The sequence below is a fragment of the Lagenorhynchus albirostris genome, chromosome 8 (assembly GCF_949774975.1).
Source record: "Lagenorhynchus albirostris chromosome 8, mLagAlb1.1, whole genome shotgun sequence".
NCBI classification, from domain to species: domain Eukaryota; kingdom Metazoa; phylum Chordata; class Mammalia; order Artiodactyla; family Delphinidae; genus Lagenorhynchus; species Lagenorhynchus albirostris.
Window position 1 is genome coordinate 58,323,838 of NC_083102.1, and position 26,399 is coordinate 58,350,236.

Genomic DNA, 26,399 nt, shown 5'->3' on the forward strand with positions numbered 1-26,399 from the left:
GCCGCGGCGGCTCCGCCCTCGGCGCGGCCCTTGGCCTTTGTCACCGCAAACCTGCCTCTTGAGACACCTTCCCGGCAGTGGGAACCGTCCTATCCCGCCCCTGGTTAGGTCAAGAGCGTGACACTTTGAATTCCTTCACCTCCCTTCACTAACAGACAACCCCACGGGAATCTCAAGCAGGCTGCAGGCCTTTCTCAGTTCTCGATTAATCTTCGAAGACATTCCTTCCGTCCTAGTCCGGTAAGAAACTTCTGGAGGACAGTTTTAAATATATATATTTTTTAATTACAGGAAAAGATACTGGGCCATGTCTTGTAAATACGTCATGTTGGAATCACTACTTTTTATAACAGGATGTAGATGGGAGGAAGGAAACATTCCATTACGTAATGCTTCATCTAGACTAGAGACCTCAAAACCTGGACACTATTTTATTTATTTTATTTTATTATTATTTTTTTGTCAGTGCCCTGCGGCACGCGGAATCCCGACCGGGGATTGAACCCGTGCCCCCTGCATTGGGAGCACCAGGGAAGTTCACCTGGACACTATTTTTGCTCCAAACTCAGTTTATGGGAATAAGACAAGAAGAAAAAAAACCCACCAAAAACAAACCCCATTTTAAAACTTAACAATCATAACGTGAATAAAGAAAGAAAAAAGTATAAAAGAGAACCTTCCCCATTAAGATTGAGACAGTTATAATAAGTGAGTACGGCTGAAACAAGCTTCTGATGGTTGCCAGTACTTAACTGCCACCCTGTAGTGTGTAGGCAGAAATGGTCACAATTGCCAATTTTCAACAAACATCGGTTTTATTAACAACCAGTAAATAAAAGCAAATGCCAGTTTCTCACCTGTTCTGCACCAAGAAAAAAAAGAGACCCCTCAGTTTCTGTATGTCTCTGATTCAGTCCTAAAGGATATTAGGTTATATTGCATGGTAGATAGCAACATAGTTGTACTTTGAAAGTCCTGGAGGCTTACCTTTTTTTATCTCATGAACCCCTCTGGCAGTAGTGAAATTATAGATGCCTTCACAGAATAACATAAATGCATACAATAAAAGGTGTGGGGCTTCCCTAGTGGTGCAGTGGTTAAGAATCCGCCTGCCAGTGCAGGGGACACGGGTTTGAGCCCTAGTCCAGGAAGATCCCACAAGCCACGGAGCAACTAAGCCCCTGTGCCGCAATTACTGAGCCTGCACTCTAGAGCCCGCGAGCCGCAGCTACTGAAGCCCACGCGCCCTAGAGTCTGCGTTCTGCAGCAAGAGAAGCCACCGCAATGAGAAGCCCACGCACCACAACAGAGTAACCCCCCCTTGCCGCAACTAGAGAAAGCCCACATTCAGCAACGAAGACCCAATGCAGCCAAAAATAAATAAATAAATAATTTAAAAAATTATTTTAAAAAGGTGCAGATTGCAAAGGAGACCAATTACATTCAAATGCAATTATCAAAGTAGTCTTTTAAAAGTTTGTGCTATAGTAATATAATAGTGTAATGTGTGCTACATTATTAACACGTTAAATAACAAGATCTAGCAACATTCTTTCAAATAACGATGAGCATAAATGTTATTTCAAGATGTCTGCAGCACTATAATGAAATAATGAACATAACTCTTATTTACATTAGTAACAAAGTCACAAGTATTGCTAATGCTTCTGAGATTTGATTTGTTTTCTACTTTCATAATTGAAGGAAATGTTAAATTCCTTTAGAAATCAAGATTTTTTTCCCTTCATTCGAGGTCATGAAGCCCCCAGATTCTATCCATGGACAATTTTGGTTAAGAATTTCTCCATAGTTACCCTATGACTGGATACATGTGGGTGGGATCTCTTCTCTAGGGACGTTTTTAATGTCAATCTTTGGGGACAGAGAAGAATCTCATATATGAAATCAGAATTTAGAATGAGGGCCTAAAGAAGAAGGCCTGGGACTGTGGCCAGGGCTTCTGTATTAGTTCTGAGAGTCTTGTTCCAAGGTTTCTGGTTAGTGACTAGTATATAAAACTATTCCTCTTGGACTCTGGGTCAAGAGTTAGGCTCCTGTGTCTTCCAAATGTATCACAAAATGAGGAAACCATAAATTGTAAATAACATTACCTTGTTGTATGCTGTTCCCCTTTTGCTATTCCCAGGCTTTTAAAAAAGTCATGTGCTTAATAATTCATCCTGGTTTCAGCTGAAATTAAAGGGCCAAAGGTCTGTTTCTTTCAGGGTATACTCAGGGTAGCGAAATACAGCTTTTATGCTTACTTTCCCTTCTTGCCCGTGGCACTAATTGATTCTACCAATGTTTCTCACTAAGCCTAGACTTGTCCTCACATCTTTTCAAACAACGACAGAAGAAAAATTAAAATCTCTGAGGTAGCCGCTAACAGATTTCAATTCAGGATGAAGCCTTCTCACCGTCTTGGGCCACCACAATGCCCTGGGGTTTAGGATAGAGGCATTTGTGGTAAAGAACCAGGCTTTCAAGTCCAGCAAAACCTGCCAAACCTCATTCTCAGAGAATCTTAGAGAATCCTCAGTTTAATTTTATTAACTCGACCAGTGAGTTCCCTCAAACTTGATCTCCTAATTCCTCCATTCTCTGTGTGAAGAGTACTATAGCTCCATTACTCTTCCTCTTTCTGAGTTGCTCTTGAAGCAACTTCTGCAAAAGTAACCCCATCCTTATCCCTATCCCTACCACCCTGCCAGAGCTAAGAATTACCTTTTCTCATGGCTGGGTGGGGAAGAGGGATGTTTTCTGATTTGGAAATCAGTAGCCTAATTTCTTCATCGTAAGAGGGTGGAGAAGCCTGGTCATTAAATTTTATAGTATAGGGCTTCCCTGGTGGCGCAGTGGTTGAGAGTCCGCCTGCCGATATAGGGAACACGGGTTCGTGCCCCGGTCCGGGAAGATCCCACATGCCGCGGAGCGGCTAGGCCCGTGAGCCATGGCCGCTGAGCCTGTGTGTCTGGAGCCTGTCGCTCCGCAACGGGAGAGGCCACAACAGTGAGAGGCCCAAGTACCGCGAAAAAAAAAAATTTACAGTATATACGGGTGATCACATTTTATTGTATAGCTTACCCATCTTTTGAGATAACTGGGATTGATAGGCTACACCAAGAACCTAACCCTCGGCTAATGTTATTTCATGGGAAAAATGGTGTCTGACTTCCAAATAACCATGTTACCCAAGACAAAACAAACTTGTTTTGGAACTTGTTTGTATGCTGGCAACTCCTTACACTTGGTTTGAGAGAGTATTTCTCAAATAATGACATATAACTAGTTTGTAATTAGAAATTAATGGTTGTTAAGCAAAATTTCAGAAATAATAATAGCTTTTATCGATGCTTCTCAAACTATGTGTGGTGAAGGACAGGGTTTCTTTGCCTTTGTAAAGTAAAATGAAAGTGAATTACTAGAAAATGAAGTAAAAATTCAGACATACAAAATACAAGCCCAAATCTTTTATTATTTAATTCAACAGATGTAAAATGACTTAGTCAAATTCGTATAACAGTTTCTAAATGCTTACTCTCAATTTTTCATACTTATGTCACCATGGACCAGAAATAAAGCATTCACAGACCAAAAATGTTTCTTCAGACACATAAGTGGACTGCCTTTCATGATTGTACTTTTAACTCTTTAAAGTTCTTCGCAGTATATTATCATGTGTAATATTCCCAGTAATTTGTGAAATAGGTTTCTTGTGATTATTCTCATTTTATATAATATATGATGGGGCGTTGGTCCCTCCACATCCTTTTTATTTCCTTCCTCTCCTTACCTCTTTTTTTTTTTAAGGAGTCATATCTTTAGATCTTTTAACACAAAAATACATGGAAAAGGTGTTATAAAAGATAAGTATTATCAGTAAAAGAAAGATTTACTTTGTAGAGGCTTCACACTAGGGCTTCTTGGAGGGTAAAGGAGACTTCCCCACCACCAAGTCATTTTCTGAGAATTCCAATATACTAAAAAGTGAAGAAATGCCATAACAGAAACAGAAAATTGTTGTATATATTTTAAAATATTTATAGTCAAGAAATTAACATTCTTCAAATATTAGGTTGAACAATATGAACTTGCTGTTTCTAGAGGTCAAAAACACACAAACGTAAAATAAAATTTTATGTGCTAGTCACAAGATAATTATGCATTTTGTAAAAAATATGCCTGGTTTATTACAGGAGGAGTGGCCCAGTAAAATGAATGAGTTTTTAAAATTCTGGATAAGAACAAGAAAGAGGAAGTGGAACCTGTGTTAAATCATCCTAATGTTCTTGTATGTGTGGGAAGAGAGCAGAGATACTGGATAACTTTAACCTTTCTTAAGGTAAGATGCTAAAAGGAAAAGAGCAGTGTGTAAGTTCAAAAGCAAAAAAAAAAAAAAAAAGAATGAGTTTTTTCAATTGTGTCAATGTATCTCTAGAACAGATGAATAAACAATTTTGAGTTAAAGTTGAAAGTTAACCAGATGGTCCACTAGACCCAAGCCTCTTTCTACAGAGGGCTGTCAGATTTGCTGCCTCTCTTCCAGGAGCAGTTGGACCCCAGATGGAGAGGTCAGAGGGTAGAAAATGTTGGGAGAGAGAAAAGCTGGGGAGACCAGAAACAAAAACTCCCAATCTCCTTCAGAGGCTGACTCAGTATGGCCTGAACTCTATGGAAAAAATTAAGATATGTTCTGTTCATTCTAGGAAATACATGCATGTTTCCCATTGTCTAATAGCAATAATGTTTCTAGTTATCTATAAATAAACCATATGTGCAACCTCTTTCAGAGTAACTACCACAGCTGTTACTTATTGAACATTTCCTATTCCAACAGGCTTTTCATACACTACCTCATTTAATTCCTATAACAACCATTTGGATTAGTTACTGTTATTATCTCCAATTTGTGAGTTATGAAACTGAGGCCAGGGGTTAAGTATCTTGCCCAGGGTTACACACCTAGAAAATGGTGGAACCAGAATCCAATATAAGAAAATACATATTAAAAATTCCTTCTTTCTCAGGGGACATCAGTCTTCGTTTTATTAAGGACTTCAAACTAATAGGATGAGGCCCACCCACATTATGGAGAGTAATCTTCTTCACAGAAATAATGCCATTTGCAGTGACATGGATGGACCTAGAGATTGTCATACTGAGTGAAGTAAGTCAGAGAAAGAGAAGTATTGTTTGATATCGCTTATGTGTGGAATCTAAAAAGAAATGATACAAATGAACGTACTTACAAAACAGAAACGGACTCACAGACTCAGAAAATGTACGTATGGTTACGGGGTGGGGGGAAGGGTGGAGGGAAGGGATAGTTAGGGAGCTTGGGATTGACATATACGCGCTGCTATATTTAAAAAGGATAACCACCTGTGGCATTGCGGGTTTGAGGAGCTGGCTCGTGGGGGTGAGGTGTTTAGGAGCGTGGCCTCCCCACTCTCGTTGGGTGACATAACACAGACCTTGGGGCCAGATTTGCTGGGTTTGTACCCCCACCCCAACATTTACGCGCTCTGTGGCTTTGCGCAACTCAAGTAGCATGAATCTCACTAGCACAGAGAGAAAGCTTCACTGAAAACTCACTACAGGGTGAGTGGTGGGGGAAGCCGGATTCCACGACAGCAGCAGCGGGGCTCGTGGCAAGAATGGCTTGCAGGCCACCCCGGGCAGTCTCGTCTTCCTGCAGCTTGTAGACCCTGAGGCTTAGGAGCTGTTTCAAGCACACAACCTTGAGAGAGTAAGGTGTTCTTCAGAGACCATCTGTACTGAATCCGAGACTGAACCCAGTGAAGACCTCTATATAAACATTTAAGATTCTCGCAGCACATGCGGAGACCTACTCTTTCAGACACGAGCTGCTGGAGACAGCCTCATAGACAAATTGCTCCCAAGTCAGCCTGTTCTAGCTGAACAGCTATTGTAGACCCTCATAATCTGACTTCATAATGGAGACTGCCACATTCACTGCCATGGGGCTGAAATGGTCTTGGTGCTCCAGCTGTGTGTCAGGCTTGAGTCTCGTAGGTGGGTGAGCCAAATTCAGGACATTGGTCTGCCAGAGATTTCCCAGCCCCATGTAATATCAATCATCGAGAGCTCTCCCAGAGATCTCCATCTCAACGCTAAGACCCAGCTCCACTCAACGACCAGCAAGCTCCAGGGTTGGACATCCTATGCCAAACAACTAGCAAGACAGGAACACAACCCCACCCATTAGCAGAGAGGCTGCCTAAAATCATACTAAGTTCACAGACACACTAAAACACACCACCAGATGCGGTCCTGCCCACCAGAAAGACAAGATCCAGCCTCATCCACCAGAACACAGGCACCAGTCCCCTCCACCAGGAAGCCTACACAACCTACAGAACCAACCTTACCCACTGGAGGCAGACAGCGAAAAAAACAGGAACTATGAACCTGCAGCCTGCAAAAAGGAGACCCCAAACACAATAAGCTAAGCAAAATGAGAAGACAAAGAAATACACAGCAGATGAAGGAACAAGGTAAAAACCCACCAGACGAAACAGATGAAGAGGAAATAGGCAGTCCACCTGAAAAACAATTCAGAGTAATGATAGTAAAGATGATCCCAAATTGTGGAAACAAAAAGGAGAAAATACAAGAAACGTTTAACAAGGACCCAGAAGAACTAAAGAGCAAGCAAACAATGATGAACAACACAATAAATGAAATTAAAAATTCTCTAGAAGGAATCAACAGCAGAATAACTGAAGCAGAAGAATGGATAAGTGACCTGGAAGATAAAATAGAGGAAGTAACTACTGCAGAGCAGAATAAAGAAAAAAGAATGAAAAGAATTGAGGACAGTCTCAGAGACCTCTGGGACAACATTAAATGCACCAACATTCGAACTATAGGGGTCCCAGAAGAAGAAGAGAAAAAGAGAGGGACTGAAAAACTATTTGAAGAGATTATAGTTGAAAACTTCCCTAATATGGGAAAGGAAATAGTCAATCAAGTCCAGGAAGCACAGAGAGTCTCATAGAGGATAAATACAAGGAGAAACACGCCAAGACACATATAACTCAAACTATCAAAAATTAAATACAAAGAAAAAATATTAAAAGCAGCAAAGGAAAAGCAAAAAATAACATACAAGGGAATCCCCATAAGGTTAACAGCAGATCTTTCAGAAACTCTGTAAGCCAGAAGGGAATGGCAGGACATATTTAAAGTGATGAAAGGGAAAAACCTACAACCAACCAACGATCTCATTCAGATTCGATGGAGAAATTAAAACCTTTACAGACAAGCAAAAGCTAAGAAAATTCAGCACCACCAAACCAGCTTGACAAGAAATGCTAAAGGAACTTCTCTAGGCAGGAAACACAAGAGAAGGAAAAGACCTACATTAACAAACCCAAAACAATTAAGAAAATGGTAATAGGAACATACATATCTATAATTACCTTAAATGTAAATGGATTAAATGCTCCAACCAAAAGACATAGCCTGGCTGAATGGATACAAAAACAAGACCCATATATATGCTGTCTACAAGAGACCCACTTCAGACCTAGGGACACATACAGACTGAAAGTGAGGGGATAGAAAAAGATATTCCATGCAAATGGAATTTAATCCATCCAAATAAATGAATTTGGTAAAGTAGCAGGATACAAAGTTAATGCACAGAAATCTCTTGCATTCCTATATACTAATGATGAAAAATCTGAAAGAGGAATTAAGGGAACACTCCCATTTACCATTGCAAAAAAGGATAAAATACCTAGGGATAAACTTACCTAAGGAGACAAAAGACCTGTATGCAGAAAACTGTAAGACCCTGAGGAAGAAATTGAAGATGATACAAACAGATGGAGAGATATACCATGTTCTTGGATTGGAAGAATTAACATTGTGAAAATGACTATACTCCCCAAAGCAATCTACAGATTCAAGGCAATCCCTATCAAACTACCAATGGCATTTTTCACAGAACTAGAACAAAAAATGTCACAATTTGTATGGAAACACAAAAGACCCCGAATAGCCAAAGGAATCTTTTTTTTTTTTTTACCTCTTTATTGGAGTATAATTGCTTTACAATCATGTGTTAGTTTCTGCTTTATAACGAAGTGAATCAGTTATACATATACATATGTTCCCATATCTCTTCCCTCTTGTATCTCCCTCCCTCCCACCCTCCCTATCCCACCCCTCTAGGTGGTCACAAAGCACCGAACTGATCTCCCTGTGCTATGCGGCTGCTTCCCACTAGCTATCTATTTTACTTTTGATAGTGTATGTATGTCCATGCCACTGTCTTGCTTTGTCACAGCTTCCCCTTCCCCTTCCCCATATCCTCAAGTCCATTCTCTAGTAGGTCTGTATCTTTATTCCTGTCTTACCCGTAGGTTCTTCATGACATTTTTTTTCTTAAATTCCATATATATGTGTTAGCATACGGTATTTGTCTTTCTCTTTCTGACTTAGTTCACTCTGTATGACAGACTCTAGGTCTATCCACCTCATTACAAATAGCTCAATTTCGTTTCTTTTTATGGCTGAGTAATATTCCATTGTATACACGTGCCACATCTTCTTTATCCATTCGTCTGTTGACGGACACTTAGGTTGCTTCCATGTCCTGGCTACTGTAAATAGTGCTGCAGTGAACATTGTGGTACATGACTCTTTTTGAATTATGGTTTTCTCAGGGTATATGCCCAGTAGTGGGATTGCTGGGTCATATGGTAGTTTTATTTGTAGTTTTTTAAGGAACCTCCATACTGTTCTCCATAGTGGCTGTACCTATTCACATTCGCACCAGCAGTGCAAGAGTGTTCCCTTTTCTCCACACCCTCTCCAGCATTTATTGTTTCTAGATTTTTTGATGATGGCCATTCTGACCAGTGTGAGATGATATCTCATTGTAGTTTTGATTTGCATTTCTCTAATGATTAATGATGTTGAGCATTCTTTCATGTGTTTGTTGGCAGTCTGTATATCTTCTTTGGAGAAATGTCTATTTAGGTCTTCTGTCCATTTCTGGATTGGGTTGTTTGTTTTTTTGTTATTGAGCTGCATGAGCTGCTTATAAATTTTGGAGATTAATCCTTTGTCAGTTGCTTCATTTGCAAATATTTTCTCCCATTCTGAGGGTTGTCTTTTGGTCTTGTTTATGGTTTCATTTGCTGTGCAAAAGCTTTGAACTTTCATTAGGTCCCATTTGTTTTTATTTCCATTTCTCTAGGAGGTGGGTCAAAAAGGATCTTGCTGTGATTTATGTCATAGTGTTCTGCCTATGCTTTCCTCTAAGAGTTTGATAGTTTCTGGCCTTACATTTAGGTCTTTAATCTATTTTGAGCTTATTTTTGTGTATGGTGTTAGGGAGTGCTCTAATCTCATACTTTTACATGTACCTGTCCAGCTTTCCCAGCACCACTTATTGAAGAGGCTGTCCTTTCTCCACTGTACATTCCTGCCTCCTTTAACAAATATAAGGTTACCATATGTGCGTGGGTTTATCTCTGGGCTTTCTATCCTGTTCCATTGATCTCTCTTTCTGTTTTTGTGCCAGTACCATACTGTCTTGATTACTGTAGCTTTGTAGTATAGTCTGAAGTCAGGGAGCCTGATTCCTCCAGCTCTGCTTTTTGTTCTCAAGATTGCTTTGGCTATTCGGGGTCTTTTGTGTTTCCATACAAATTGTGACATTTTTTGTTCTAGTTCTGTGAAAAATGCCAGTGGTAGTTTGATAGAGATAGAGAATCTGTAGATTGCTTTGGGTAGTATAGTCATTTTCACAATGTTGATTCTTCCAATCCAAGAACATGGTATATCTCTCCATCTGTTTGTATCATCTTTAATTTCTTTCATCAGTGTCTTCTAATTTTCTGCATACAGGTCTTTTGTCTCCTTAAGTAGGTTTATTCCTAGATATTTTATTCTTTTTATTGCAGTGGTAAATGCAGTGTTTTCTTGATTTCACTTTCAGATTTTTCATCATTAGTGTATAGGAAGCCAGAGATTTCTGTGCATTAATTTTGTATCCTGCTATTTTACCAAATTCATTGATTAGCTCTAGTAGTTTTCTGGTAGCATCTTTAGGATTCTCTATGTATAGTATCATGTCATCTGCAAATAGTGACAGCTTTACTTCATCTTTTCCGATTTGGATTCCTTTTATTTCCTTTTCTTCTCTGGTTGCTATGGCTAAAACTTCCAGAACTATGTTGAATAAGAGTGGTGAGGGCTTCCCTCGTGGTGCGGTGGTTGAGAGTCCGCCTGCCGATGCAGGGGACACGGGTTCGTGCCCCGGTCTGGGAGGATCCCATATGCTGCGGAGCAGCTGGGCCCGTGACACATGGCCGCTGAGCCTGCACGTCCGGTGCCTGTGCTCCGCAGCAGGAGAGGCCACCACAGTGAGAGGCCCATGTACCGAAAAAAAAAAAAAGAGTGGTGAGAGTGGGCAACCTTGTCTTGTTCTTGATCTTAGTGGAAATGCTGTCAGTTTGTCACCATTGAGGACAATGTTGGCTGTGGGTTTGTCATATATGGCCTTTATTATGTTGAGGAAAGTTCCCTCTATGCCTACTTTCTGCAGGGTTTTTATCATAAATGGGTGTTGAATTTTGTCAAAAGCTTTCTCTGCATCTATTGAGATCATATGGTTTTCCTCCTTCAATTTGTTAATATGGTGTATCACATTGATTGATTTGCATATATTGAAGAATCCTTGCATTCCTGGAATAAACCCCACTTGATCATGGTGTATGATCCTTTTAATGTGCTGTTGGATTCTGTTTGCTAGTATTTTGTTGAGGACTGTTGCATCTGTGTTCATCAGTGATATTGGCCTGTAGTTTTCTTTCTTTGTGACATCCTTGTCTGGTTTTGGTATCAGGGTGATGGTGGCCTTTTAGGAAGAGTTTGCGAGTGTTCCTCCCTCTGCTATATTTTGGAAGAGTTTGAGAAGGATAGGTATTAGCTCTTCTCTCAATGATTGATAGAATTCGCCTGTGAAGCCATCTGGTCCTGGGCTTTTGTTTATTGGAAGATTTTTAATCACAGTTTCAATTTCAGTGCTTGTGATTGGTCTGTTCATATTTTCTATTTCTTCCTGATTAAGTCTTGGCAGGTTGTGCATTTCTAAGAGTTTGTCCATTTCTTCCAGGTTGTCCATTTTATTGGCATAGAGTTGCTTGTAGTAATCTCTCATGATCTTTTGTATTTCTGCAGTGTCAGTTGTTACTTCTCCTTTTTCATTTCTAATTCTATTGATTTGAGTCTTCTCCCTTTTTTTCTTGATGAGTCTGGCTAATGGTTTATCAATTTTGTTTATCTTCTCAAAGAACCAGCTTTTAGTCAAAGGAATCTTGAGAAACAAAAATGAAGCTGGAGGAATCAGGCTCCCTGACTTCAGACTATCCTACAGACTACAGTAATCAAGACAGTATAGTACTGGCACAAAAACAGAAATATAGGTAAATGGAACAGGATAGAAAGCCCAGAGATAAACCCATGTACATATGGTCACCTTATCTTTGATAAAGGAGGCAAGAATATACAATGGAGAAAAGACAGCCTCTTCAATAAGTGGTGCTGGAAAAAATGGACAGCTACATGCAAATGAATGAAATTAGAACACTCCCTAACACCATACACAAAAGTAAACTCAAAATGGATTAAAGACCTTAATATAAGACCAGACACTATAAAAGTCTTAGAGGAAAACATAGGCAGACACTCTACGACATAAATCACAGCAAGATCCTTTTTGACCAACCTCCTAGAGAAATGGAAATAAAAAGAAAAGTAAACCAATGGGACCTAATGAAACTTAAAAGCTTTTGCACAGCAAAGGAAACCATAAACAAGATGAAAAAACAACCCTCAGAATGGGAGAAAACATTTGCAACCAAAGCTACTGACAAAGGATTAAAATCCAATATATACAAGCAGCTCATGCAGTTCAATTTCAAAAACACAAACAACGCAATCCAAAAATGGGCAGAAGACCTAAATAGACATTTCTCCAAAGAAGATATACAGATTGCCAACAAACACATGAAAGGATGTTCAACATCACTAATCATTAGAGAAATGCAAATCAAAACTACAATGAGGTATCACCTCATACCGCTCAGAATAGCCATCATCAAAAAATCTAGAAACAATAAATGCTGGAGAGGGTGTGGAGAAAAGGGAACCCTCTTGCACTGTTGGTGGGAATGTGAATAGGTACAGCCACTATGGAGAACAGTATGGAGGTTCCTTAAAAAACTAAAAATAGAACTACCCTATGACCGAGCAGTCCCACTACTGGGCATATACCCTGAGTAAACCATAATTCAAAAAGAGTCATGTACGATGATGTTCATTGCAGCACTATTTACAATAGGCAGGACATGGAAGCAACCTAAGTGTCCATCGACAGATGAATGGATAAAGTAGATGTGGCACATATATACAATGGAATATTACTCAACCATGAAAAGAAGCAAAATTGAGTTATTTGTAGTGAGGTGGATGGACCTAGAGTCTGTCATACAGAATGAAGTAAGTCAGAAAGAGGAAAACAAATACCATATGCTAACACATATATAGGGAATCTAAAAAAAAAAAAAAAAAAGTTTCTGAAGAACCTAGGGGCAGGACAGGAATAAAAACATAGACGTAGAGAATGGAATTGAGGGCCCCGGGGTGGAATGATAAGCTGAGACGAAGTGAGAGAGTGGCATTGACATATATACACTACCAAATGTAAAATGGATAGCTAGTGGGAAGCAGCCGCATAGCACAGGGAGATCAGCTCGGTGATTTGTGACCACCTCAAGGGGTGAGATAGGGAGATTGGGAGGGAGATGCAAGAGGGAGGGGATATGGGGATATATGTATACATATAGCTAATTCACTTTTTTATTAGCAGCAACTAACACAACAATGTAAAGCAATTATACTCCAGTAAAGATGTTTTAAAAAATAAAAACAATAATAAAAATTATAACCATCAAAGACTTGCTTTATAGCACAGGGAACTCTGCTCAATGTTATGCGGCAGGCTAGATGGGAGGGGAGTCTGCAGGAGAATGGATACGTGTATATGTATGGCTGAGTCGCTTTGCTGTGCATCTGAAGCTGTCACAACATTGTTAATTGGCTATATTCCAATATAAAAATAAAAAGTTAAACAAAAACAAATGAACAAAAAACACCTCATTTCCAAAAGAAAAAAACCCCCTTATTTCCACCCTGTTATATTTTTTGTTAATTGTCAAATTAAAAGATTTTTATTCCTTTGCTATTTATGGTAAGCAGAGGTGAATTAGCTATAGCGAGAGTTATAGAAAATGTGCTCGTGTCAACACTCATGAAAGAGCATCTTTAAAATTGGGTTACTTTTTATACTTTTCCTCTGCCTGCTTGTACTACTTCACTTCACATTTATTGAGTATGTTCTGCATCTCTAAGCAGTTACTGGGAACTCAAAATAAAGGAGGCATACCTTCCTGCCTTGGTGGAGATCATAATCTAGTGGGAGAGGAGGCACCTGAACAAACATGTACAATGTTATCTGTCAAGAGCTAAGAACTTTGATTTTTATCCTGTATATGCTGCAAAGCCACTAAAGCTGTCATGGTTGGAGCGCAGGTTGGAAAAGAATTTCCAGACACAAGGCAGAATGTAAGGAAGACAGAGTTTATTAAAGAGAAGGGTCGCTGCAAGAATAGCGGGCCGACTTCCTGGTAGCCAGGGAAAGTCGACAATGAGCATGGGTTGCTTGTCTGTTTTTATAGCCAGGGAATGTGCAAGTCATTTGCTGACTGGGCAGAGTATGTATACATTCAGTGTGCTGAGAGGGAGAAAAACGGAGCAAATATCTTTCCTTATAATGGGATGGGAAAGGGACCGGGCATGCTGCTTGCGAGGGCCCTGGGACACTGCAGTGGTCACATTGTGACAGAGTGGTAGGAGTCCTGTAACTCTTTGTTCTGGCAATATTGGCCCTTTGAGTTTATCTTCTTCTTTGTCTTTGGAGCACACTACAAAAGCCTTTTAAGGAAGGGAGAAACAGTGTTTCACAGAGGTCACTCTGATGGCTGTTGGAAGGTGAGTTGGGTAGAGTCTCCTTCCTAAGTCTCCTTGAGAGAAGATGTGAACAAGGCTGAGGCCGTGGGGAGGGAGCACAAGGAGCAGATTTAAGGAATTTCAGAAATTGAAGGGGTGGAAATAGGTGACTGAAAAGACGTGGGGGAGAAGGAGGAATTGAAGGTGACTTGGGTTGTTCAGATGTGTAAATGGGGATACACTAACTGGGATGGAAGAGGAACAGATTGGGGTGGCATGGACAGGGGATGATTGATGAGCACCTTTGATGTTCTCCAAGCCCAGGAGAAGATTGCAGACAAGATTTTCGTGCTTAAGAATGAGGTCTTGTCTGGACATGGAAACATGGGGTTCGTTAGCAGAGAGCACAGCAAGTTGTGTAGAGGATCTTCAGGAAGGGTTGAGGTTGTAGCCTGAAGCAGAGTGACATATGTAAAAGTCCTAAGTGGCTAGGAGGCAGGTTGAAAAGTAGGAAGTAGGATGGAGAATTAGACACTGAACTGAGCTTTAGGGATCACCTTAAGCTAGGGAAGGCAGATACTGGCATAGAGGTGATCATTTTCCTTTTCTCCTGAATCTGAATGTGGCCTTGAAGTTCTTTATACCACAGTGCTCCAGGCAGTCCTTCCCTGACCATAGAGAATGCAACCTATTTGCTATCTGGCCCTTTATACGGACTGGGAACAATGTGGACGGTGGAGGTGATAGAGGATTGGAAAGAAATCTCCAGAGTTATCTGTGCTTGGCATAACACGGCCCCTCTCCTGGCCTCTGTACCTCCATGGACAAGAGTGACAAGAGAGCCCTGGAACAACTCACCTCCTCACCTCCAATATCTGTTTCATCTCATTAGGCCCTTTATCCCTATGTCATGTGGTCACGTGGAGAAGCCCAGGCTTCCTAGTCAGCCTTCATCCTGCAGACTCTTCCCATATGGCAGGGTACTTTCTCCCATCTCCCTATCCTCCCCCACCCCCAACTTCCAAAACACTTTTGTTGTGTCCTCTGAAACCCATAGTCAGTCATTAACAAAATCCCCTATGTTCTGAAACATCGTCTCTAAATACTCTTTTCAACTTTCTGTGTTATCTACTGACCCCCCAACCCCAGGATACTTCCCCATCTGTCCTCGATGGTTCTGCCCCCGCTCACAATCACTCCCTTTTATACTATACTGCCAAAATGCTCGATGATTTTAACATCCTTGTGTGTAACCTTTCCACACTTACATTTTCAGTTTCACAATTGCCTTTCCTCCAGTGACCTTGTCTCTACACTACTTCGCTGCCCACTTCTATGGTTATACTTTTAAGATTTTGCTATTACCACTAATCACAACAATTCTAAAATTTTACTTTTAAGATCTCATTTTCCAGCTACCATCTTTTATCTTTTAGCTCATTCCTTCTGGTACTCCACTTTTTGAAAAATTCTTTGACCTTGTTTGATATCTGACTGTTTTTAAAAATGGTTGCCTTTCACCCCAAACACTCCACTTTGCATAGTGCTGATTCTTTATAGTGTGCTTTTTCACTGAAATAGCTATATATAAATCCAGTGTAGTAGACTGTAAGTATATATGTTTTTCCTAAGTTCTGAGGGCTACCATATACTTGTATCTAGTAAGAACTACTGAAAAACAATTTTGATAATTTCGTCAGGTTGGTAAGTTTTCTGAAAAATTCATGATTTCTTCCTTTGAGTACCTTTTCCTGCCATTTATTCTTTATTCTGGTGAACAGCTTTGTCATGCAGGCTGACAAAAAGGGGTGCAAGTGATAGAACTGGGCCTGCCGCAGGAAACAGGAAGAGCGTCACAGTTTTAGGCGAGAGACTCAAAGCCCATTCAAGGAGACATCTGAGGAACAGAAGTAAAGATTAGCAGATACTGAGATTCTGGGGCCAGACCTTGACATTGTAGGGGACGTCATGAACCTAACTGCAGCTTGGGAAGACAGGCCAGCATTTTAACAAGTGGAAGTTGAAAGCACCCATTTCTAGGGTCAGAGAAGGGACAGTGATGGGTGGTGGGAGAGGTCAAGAACTTTCTCCCTAGAGGCAACGCTAGAAAGACCAAGGCACTGCTCACTCGGTTGATGCTTCCATTTCCAGGGACCCCATCCCCTTTGCTAATGGACTATGTGTGTACAGCACAGGCAAGCAGGAGGAATTTAGATTTTATTTGGTATGTTTTATTTTAGGAGAATTGACACAAGAGTCTTAAGGAATTACTTTTGGAGACCTATTTCATTTTCTGCCTTTCATTTATTTTTCCTGCAAGCAGTGTTTTATTATTATCATCATTATTTTTTTTAAGCCTGTGCATTTTCTTTTCATTATTGTATATTTCACAGAAGCTCTGGAGCTTGAATTTGCCTGGCTGCCTTGGGGGAAGATGAGCTCACTTCTGGTGTGGGAATTAGGGGCAGGGCTCTTTCTTATTTCAAACACAGATAGTGGTTATCATCCATGTTTACTTAATATTTTATGACTTGAAAACATAATGACTGTTTACATGAAATATGATTAAATTGCAGAGATGGAGGGGGGATGCTAAATTAAGTCCTCAGTATTCTTTGTAACCTTATATTTCATTTCAAGTAACCTCTCCTACATTCCAAAATTCAGAAAGTAAGTCGTGTGACTATTCTAAGTGAGAAGAAATTGAAGTTACTTGAATATCTTAAAAGTGGAAAATGAAGCCAATTCTAGCAACATGAGGCACTGCATAGAGGCCCATAGGTCATGAGAAATCACAGGAATTTGTCCAGGCCACTGGAATAATGGAAAATTCCTGGTGGAGGAAATTGGACAGAATTGAACAGTGAAGAGCACACAGGTGGAAGGGATGAAAGAGGACAGTGGGCTTGTGGGGCAGCAGCCTCTGCTAGACTCCAGGCTGGTGATCATCCCTGCGTGCTGACAGCTGAACTCCTCTAGTCCAAGGGCAGCTGTGGAGCTGACCTGGGACCGGAAGTTGTCCCCATCACCCCCACCCCCAGGGGGCTACAGAGAAACTCACTTAGGCCATCTCCTAAAGCTTTAGTAAGCAACGTCTTGCCATCAAAGAGGGAAATAGCAAGAAAAAGCACTTTTTTCTTTTTGTGTTTTTCTTTGTGTTTTGTTGGTTTTAGGTTGGGGTCACAGACTGCATTAGTGCTTGCTAATTCTACCCCTGTTATTAACTAGAAAAGAAATTCCCTTCAATACTGAAGAAACCATTCAAAGCTTAAAGGAAATAGTGATATTGAGGAAAACTGGGAGTGAACAACTTGATAGATAAAATCAGTGACAGATAGATGGGTGGATAGATGCATGGACAAAGAAGTAGATAATGAATCTCAGAGTCCACTGGAATACATAGAACCAGTCTTTGACCTCTTCATTTCTCCCTGTCTGGTGTCAGTGATGTGTAATACATGTGATAGCCTCCTGGGTGGTCCTCACACCTCTAAACTTTGGAGTTATCTTTCTTTTTAATAGGTTTTTTAACTTGCTCAAACCCCATCTCAGGTAATGGGTTGCTCTAAGTCCCCCTAAAGATTCCTTGGCATGAAGTTCAGGGGCTTGGATCACCCTTCTTTCTTGTTTACTTGAAATTCTCCACCTTTGCTGTGTGTCTTATTTCCTGTGTCTCTTCTCTTCCCTCCACCCTGCAGTATGCAGCTACCTTCCCTTTCCTTTAATGATCTACAAAGAACCATTAAGACAATTAATACATTTGGCACTGAAGATTCAGGTAGCTGGGGGATGGAGAGTCACTTCACAGTACAGCCAAATAAACAGTATAAAAGTAATTATTAAGTAGCCTTATTCTACCTCTCCTTGTTCTAACTCCCAGTGACCTTCATCACTGGACATTTCTTTCTTGTCCTCATTTTTCCTTCCGCCCAGTTGTCTCACCATTTTGCTGGGCCATCAGTCCATTTCTCCAGCATCTCTCTCCCTCTCAGGTTTCCAAGGGTAAAACCAGAATTCTCCTTGTGTTCTTATTGTTCCAGGAGAGCACTGAAGGATGTTTTTCTGTAATAATCCCAACTGGTCTTTTGATGATTAACATCCTGACTATGTGGGAATAGGAATGATCTTTATTGCCACCATTCCTAGACACTGTCCTCCAGCAGGGTGGCAGAGGAGAGCCACTGCTTACCTGGGGGTCCTGCAGAGTTCAGAGCTGAGTTCTGCCCAGGAGTCGTGCAGCTCACCTGGATATCTGGGGACTTTCCCTCTTCTAAGGCTTAACATGTAGGAGCAAAGGAAGGTTGGATCAGATCATTCAGCTCCTGGCTCTGGTTTCTAGGTCAGGGTGGAACTATCTCCTGTGCTGAGCAAATTTTTACACATAATTTCAGCAAGGAGTTTTATGGTCATGTCAGATATTACTAGAGCTTTAGCCAGGAAAGACAATATGCATTACTGACCTATTTCTTAAGAAAAATAATAATAAATAAAATTTAAAACCCTATAATTTTGCAACCTAATAAACTTTTCTAAGAACAAGTTTTTAATGGATAGCAGCAATTTTAATTAAATATCTCATCTTTCAAAAACCTTTGTATACAAGCTCCAGTAATGCCACTTTATTTTGCCTATTTGTTCTTCAAGAAAGGATCATACATGGTAATATTAAAAGGACACTCACCCAAGTACACTCTACTTCAATATTAGGGCCCTCCCAGTTTTGCTCTAGAATGAAATCTTTATGCCAAGGATTTTCACTTTCCCTCTGTTCTGCCTTCTCTTCCAGACCATGTCTCAAAGCCTGTCATTTCACATCCAGCCTGGCTGCAGGCTCTTTTCTAGCAAACAAACAAGAGTCTTAGCACCTCAAGAGGAATTCTACCTTTAGTTCTTTGAAAATAACAAGTTTCTTCTCCAGGCTACACTTGGAAAATATGGTCTTGTATGTCAGGAGCTCCCCACCCCAGAGCCTTTTTACAAGCATGCCCTCCTACTTTCATTGATATTCCCTAAACTATTATGTTTCACCTCTTTCCATGGTGATACTGACAAATCCAACAAAACTCTCAATATTAGTACCAAAATTACATTCAGAATCTTATTTGTATTTTTTAGTTTTACCCATTATATAAAGCCCCTCAAATAGGAAGGTGGTTGGAAATGGTAGTGTTAGGAGAATGGCTTTGTGTTAGTATGGAAGGAGCAAGGTTAACTCCTGACACAGACTCGTTTTGAGACAACATAGAGAGTCAGAAGTATATCGACCCCTGATTATTGAACCCGGAATGGGTACACATGACCTGACAAAGGATTTTCTTTAATTTATTTTTTCTTACACAAGCAACACATGTATGCTTTCACACTGCAGAATATTCAGATGTTATTGATAAAATTAAAATCTCCCTACCCTTTGTCCATGGGAAAATACTTTTCTTAGTTTTATATGTATTCTTTTCTTTGTCTATTATTTTCTTATATATGTACCTATAGAAACATATGGTATTATTGCGTGAGTGTGTGTTCATGAAGCAACATTGTCAACTAGTTTTTCTGGTGCCTTGAGGATGACTTTTTTAGCACAGAAAACACTCTTCAGAGGTGATGTTTGTTTTTAAAAATTGATAATTTATTAGGTATAGATTATGAAACCTATATCTTATGCTTGAAGAAGAGATTACAAATCTTATTATTCTATTCATAGCAAATTTCAACAATCCCTTTAAGAGGTCTTTGATTAATATTAAGACCAATTTATAGAGTTAGGTATTTAAACTTCTTTATCCAAACTGTATTCATGAAACTAATATTCTGTTTCCTTTTAAAGTTCTACATTGTCTGATTTAACAAACAAAATTTTCCCGAGTAGTTAAATAGCTCATATATGAAATAAATTAAACTTATAAATAGATGATTCTTAAATTCTCTTAATGTTCCATTAATATTTATGAAGCACAGACATTAAATTAAAATCACAAGCCTAAATAAATTATATAATACATTTTAAATTAGAACCACAAGATTGCTGTTCTAATAAAGCTATTATTCTATCAGACCAAATTTTGAATATTACAGGTATATGAAATATAAAATTATGCAAAATTCTGAACACTAAATTATTGAAAACAGATTTGTTTATCTTGACATTTATATATTTACCTTCAAATTTTCTTAGGGTTGAAAGATGCTTACTACTAAAGAAAAATTATGTTATTTCACATGATTTTGGGGGTTACTTTATTATATAATTTTGGGGTTGTTTTCTTTGCTTGATAGAGTTTTGCAACAAACAGAGGTTATAGAGTTGCATAATTGGATCACTGTGGCAATGATGATATGCATTGGTCCTTACTTACATGAAAAATTGTAAAGCCAAGGACTCCAAAACTTCAAGAGTAAGCTGGCCACAGACATAGCTTACATGCCTGGATTCGAGTTCTGTCATTACTGGATTAGTCAGGGTTCTCCAGAGAAATAGAGCCAATAGGCCATACATAGTTACATAGAGAGAGATTTATTTTAAGGAAATGGCCCATGTGATTGTGGAGGCTTGGTAAGTCCAAAAATCTGCAGAGTGGGCCAGCAGGCTGGAGACCCAGGAAAGAGGGGCAGTTTGAGTCCAAAGGCAGTCTGCAGACAGAATTCCTTCTTGCTCAGGGGATGTCAGTCTTTGTTTTATTAAGGCCTCAAACTAATAGGATGAGGCCCACCTACATTATGGAGAGTAATCTTCTTTACTCAAAGTCCACCAAGTTAGTTTCATTTCAAAAACACCTTCACAGAAATAATGTCATTTGCAGTGACATGGTTGGACCTAGAGATTGTCATACTGAGTGAAGTTAAGTCAGACAGAGAAAGACAAATATCATATGATATCGTTTATATGTGGAATCTAAAAAATTAGTACAAATGAACCTATTTACAAAACAGAAATGGAGTCACAGATGTAGAAAACAAACTTACGGTTACCAAGGGGGAAAGGTGGAGAGGGATAAATTGAGAAATTGGGATTGACATATACATACTACTATATATAAAATAGATAACTAATAAGAACCTACTGTATAGCACAGGGAACTCTACTCAGTACTCCATAATGACCTATATGGGAACAGAATCTAAAAAAGAGTGGATATATGTATATGTTTAACTGATTCACTTTGCTGTACAGCAGAAACTAACACATTGTAAATCAACTATACTCCAATAAAAATTAACTAAAAAAAAGAAAAAAACCCACAAAAGCACCTTCACAGAAACATCCGGAATAATGTTTGACCAAACATTTGGGCACTGTGGGCCAGCCAAATTGACACAAAATTAACCTTTTAATTACTCATCATTTAAATCAGATTAGACTGTGAAATCCTACACAGGGGGCAACATCACTTGATTAAAGCTTGCATTCCTAAGGCTAAAATAAGTAAATGCATTTCCATTTAACTCTAAAGATCTTTGAGCTTACATGAATCCTACCTGAATTCTTTTCATATGCTGTCTATCAATATTGCTTATCATTAGGCCCCATAAAACTCTTATAAATATTTAAATTATATCTCTGAACTTGAGGTCACCTACGTATATTTTCCATGTTACTAGTTCTCACAGGAGTACTTTATTCTTTGATACATAATATTCCTCTGCACGAATGTGCTTTAGTTTATTTAACTGACTCTAATTGATATTCAGATATTTTGCTATCACAAATAATTATGCAATAAATAATCTTGCATGTGATTTCTTGTGCATAAGTATAAGTGTTTCTATAGGGTAAATGCCTAGAAATAGATTTGCTGAGTCTTAGAGTATGCATCTATTCAGTTTTAATCGATTACTACACTGCCTAATTGTCCTCCAGAGTGGCTATACTAAGTTAACACAACAGCAATATGAAAATACCTTTCCCTCTAATCCTTACCAAACAATTGATGTTATTGGACATTTTATTTTTTGCCTGACGGTTGCATAAAAAGAAGTATTTCATTTTCCTTTTTATTTGTATGCTTCTGAATCTTTGTGAGACCAAGTATCTTTTTGGATATTCATTTATCTTTGTAATTCTTCTGCAATTTGACTTTCTTATGTATTCATGGGTCTGTTTCTAGAATTTTTATTCTTTAAAAAATTGATCTCTTTTTCTTATTGTGCCAATAATGCTATTTAAATCACTATAGGGGCTTCCCTGGTGGCACAGTGGTTAAGAATCCGCCTGCCAATGCAGGGGACACGGGTTTGAGCCCTGGTCTGGGAAGATCCCACATGCCGTGGAGCAACTAAGCCCGTGCACCATAACTACTGAGCCTGCGCTCTAGAGCCCACAAGCCACAACTACTGAGCCCGTGTGCCACAACTACTGAAGCCTGCGCGCCTAGAGCCTATGCCCTGCAACAGGAGAAGCCACCGCAATGAGAAGCCCACACACCGCAACAAAGAATAGCCCCTGCTCGCCACAACTAGAGAAAGCCTGCGTGCAGCAACAAAGACCCAATGCAGCCAAAAATAAATTAATTAATTAAAAAAAAATTTAATAAATCACTATATATTTATAATACAATTGCATATTAGATTGAATGAATTCTATTGCCCCAGCCCAGTTACCTTTTTAAAGCAAAAATAAAGATATAAATTTTATAATTAGCATGTAAAAGTTTATGAAAAATCCTATTGACCTTAGATATGGGATATACTGAATTTATAGATTCATTTTTGGAGAATTGACATCTTTAAAATGGCAAATCTTACCCTCCGTGAACTTGGTATTTATCCACTAATTTAGGTATACTGAGTAAAAGGAACAGTTGTAAGTAGGCCTTTAGTGATGTGGTGGTGAGGTGTGGGAAGAAAGGAGGTGTTCTATAGTCCTGTGATTAGGTCTCAGTCTTTTGGTGAGCCTCTGCCTCTGCACTGTGAACCTCATCAGTGCTTCTAAGTCCCCCCACACCCCACTCCCCGCTCTTAGCTGGGAGAGGATGGCTACAGGAGTCTGGAGTTGAGTGTTTCCCTTCCCCAGGTTTCACTCTGGTAAAATAGTTTATTCCAAGGGCAGCCTTTGTTAAGAAGAATAGAATGCAATGACACATTTCAAAAAGGTTGCTTTTCCCCTCTCGCTGCTAGAAGCACAAAGGGATTTTTCTCTGATATTCACTGTGAGGACCTATTGGAGCTCCTAGTGATAAAATTCAGAAGTGTGGGACAGCCCCCCCATGACTGGGTCCCCTTGGAGTTTTTAACTTTCGTACTTGTCCATACTAATCCTCTAGCAAGTCTTTAATGATTACAGTTCAAATTTTCCTACCATGGCACTGGTTCCCAGAGAGGCTGGAAGGCATACTAAAAGGCAAAAACACAGTTTAAAGAGACTGAACAAGCATCAGAACCAGAGTCAGATATGGCAGGAGTATTGGAATTATCAGACCAGAAATTTAAAACAACTATGACTAATATATTAAAGAATCTAATGGAACAACTAGACAACAGATAATGTAAGCAGAAGGATGGCAATCCTAAGAAAGAATCAAAAAGAGTTGCTAGTGATCAAAATCACCATAACAGAAATGAAGAATGGCTTTGATGGGCTCATTAGTAGACTAGACACAGCTGAGGGAAGAATCTCTGAACTTGATTATCTTAATGGAAACTTCTAAAACTGAGAAGCAAAGCAAAAAAAAGGAAAAAAAAGACTGAAGAAAACAGAACAGAATAACCAGAAACTGTGAGACATCTACAAGAGATCTAACATGCATAATGGGAATACCAGAAGGAGAAGAAAGAGAGAAAGGAACAAAAGCAATATTTGAAGTAATAATGACTGAAGATTTACCACAAATTAATGTCAGACACCAAACCGCAGTTGCAGGAAGTGCAGAGAATACCAAGCCCTCTCCCCCTGCTTCAAGGAAGGACATGGTCTAAGGAGTAATTTATGCTCCAGAGTTCCCCTTGGAATCAGGCTGGGACTTCACATGAAATCACATCCTTTTTTGGCTTCTTCCCTTTCCCTGTCCTTCTCCCATTCGCTTAATGTCTCTAGGAAGCCTTTCTTTAATAAATCTCTTGTAGCTGAAAAAATAAAAATTAAAGTTTAAATGAGTGTTGAAATCTACCTAAAGTTTTACTTATGTCATTTGACATAATCATATTGCTTTAACTTTTAATGTGTTAACATAATAAATTACATATAGAGTTTTTTAAAAAGCAGTGAACTCTACTTCATCATTTTTTAAAAATACACTGCCAGATTTGATTTGCTAATATTTATTTAGGGCTCTGCCTCTATGTTCTTAAGTGAAATTGACCTCTAATTTTATTCTTGGGCAGGATTTGCCTTGTTTACATTTAGAGATTGTAATAGTCTTATAAAATAACTGTCTTCTTCTTTTGTTGTGTAGTATATGGTCATATTTTGTAATGACCCATGGATTTTTGATAAATATTTATGTCTTTATTAGGTGCAGAATTTGCTCTGTTTCATATAAATTGAAACTTCTTAATGGTATTATTTAAGCATATATTTATATTTGTATTGCTCTGAACATTGTCTCTTCTCCATTTTTCCTAAAAGGACTTTTCTAATAGTATCTTCCAAAACTTCTATTAGATAAAATTTGGATCTTCTGGATGGATTGTTTGAGATTCTGTCTTCCTCTTCTTACTTTACATCTTTTTATTGTGTGTGTGTCCTGTATTCTGGAAAAAAAATATTTGGGTTTTTCCTCCAGCTCACTAATTTGCTCTTTTTGTGTGTCCCATCTGCTATTCTACTCATCTATTGAATGATTCATTTCAAAGATGAAGCCTTTAATTTACACGATTGCTGGCTGATTCTTTTTAAAGAATTGCTGGTTAAAATACTCTTGGAATATACTGTATCAATTAAGCTTAGAATAAAATTACAAGTCCTTAAAATGGCCTAGATTGTTCTAGATGATCAGACTCCTGTGGATTCTCTGAACTCTCCCCCCCTTGCCCATTCTGCTCCAAACACTTTGGTTTCCCTGCTATTGTCAAAATTTAAAACCCTCCACACACACATACCTGTTCCCCTCCCCTGCTTGCCCTATTTCCACCCCGCCGGGCGTTATAAGACTTGCTCCCACCACTATTCAGATCTCCACTCAAAGGTTACCTCCCCATCAGAGAGATAATCCCTGACTGCCTTATCCAAAGCAGCACCTAATACCTTCAAAGACATATTCTCTCTCCCCCCTACTCCTTTCTTACTCTGCTTTATTTTTTTTAATTAATTTATTAATTTATTTATTTTTGGCTGCGTTGGGTCTTCGTTGATGTGTGCAGCCTTTCTGTATTTGCAGTGAGTGGGGCTACTCTTCGTGCAGTGCACACAGGCTTCTCATTGCGGTGTCTTCTCTTGTCGTAGAGCACGGGCTCTAGGCGCACGGGCTTCAGTAGTTGTGGCGCGCAGGCTCAGTAGTTGTGGTACACAGGCTCTAGAGCACAGGCTCAGTAGTTGTGGTGCACAGGCTTAGTTGCTCTGTGGCATGCGGGATCTTCCCGGACCAGGGCTTGAACCCGTGTCCCCTGCATTGGCAGTCAGATTCTTAACAACTGCACCACCAGGGAAGATCCACCCTGCTTTATTTTTGTCCGAAACACGTTTTGTGCTCTGATATTTTCTTTTGTTTATATTTTTTGTTGTCTGTCTCGACCAGTAAAAATTGAAATGTCCATGATGGTAGCAACCTTGCCTGTTGTGTTTACTGTGGTATCTCCAGAAGTTAAAGTACCTGGTACATAACAGGGAAGCTCAGGAAATATGTGTTAAATAAAGTAGTGATGGTGTCTAAAGTCCAGTGCTGCCAGCTCTAGTAACTATTTCTTCACGTGTGCGTTCTTTCATGCATGATACCTCTTTCTCATGATGCTGGCTAATCTCAGCTGTTAAGTGGTCATGTGTGTATCTTTGTATTTGTGTTGCCCTGTTTGGCCATCCTGGGAAAGCTCCATCAATTTACTCCAGCCAACATATGGGGGAGGTTCATGAAATGATGCTGGGAGTGGACTGGCAGACTGCTTGCAGTCACTTGTGGGAGAGGCAGAATATTGATTGGGGTGTACCTATAGTTACAGGAGGGATGGACACTCTTCATTCCTCTTGTTTGTGACCATTATTCCAAGATCCTAGTCCTTCCTTTCCAGTGGAGGCCTCTACATGTGTTGTTGCTGCCTGAAGGTGGGCACCACTCTTGCTTGTTTCTTTACACAGGGAGAACCATGGAGTGGTTGACATACTTGACTTCTCCCGCTGTAGTAACTCTGTCATCTTTCTGTCCATTGCCCCAGGGCTCCCTCCTACTTCAAAGGTCTTTCAACCAAGTGCATGAAGCAGCACACTT

General features: G+C 39.5%; 1 protein-coding gene across 1 annotated transcript in view; it reads left to right on the plus strand.

Annotated features, from left to right (window-relative positions):
* The first annotated feature begins 10 nt into the window (after positions 1-10).
* The window catches only part of ASB4 (ankyrin repeat and SOCS box containing 4), a 121,796-nt gene continuing 95,407 nt past the window's right edge, over positions 11-26,399 (plus strand). The window contains exons 1-3 of the mRNA XM_060157054.1: positions 11-240; positions 4,197-4,342; positions 5,028-5,167. Of these exons, the coding sequence (XP_060013037.1) occupies positions 5,117-5,167 (51 nt within the window). The 5' untranslated portion in view covers positions 11-240; positions 4,197-4,342; positions 5,028-5,116. The remainder of the gene's footprint in view (positions 241-4,196; positions 4,343-5,027; positions 5,168-26,399) is intronic.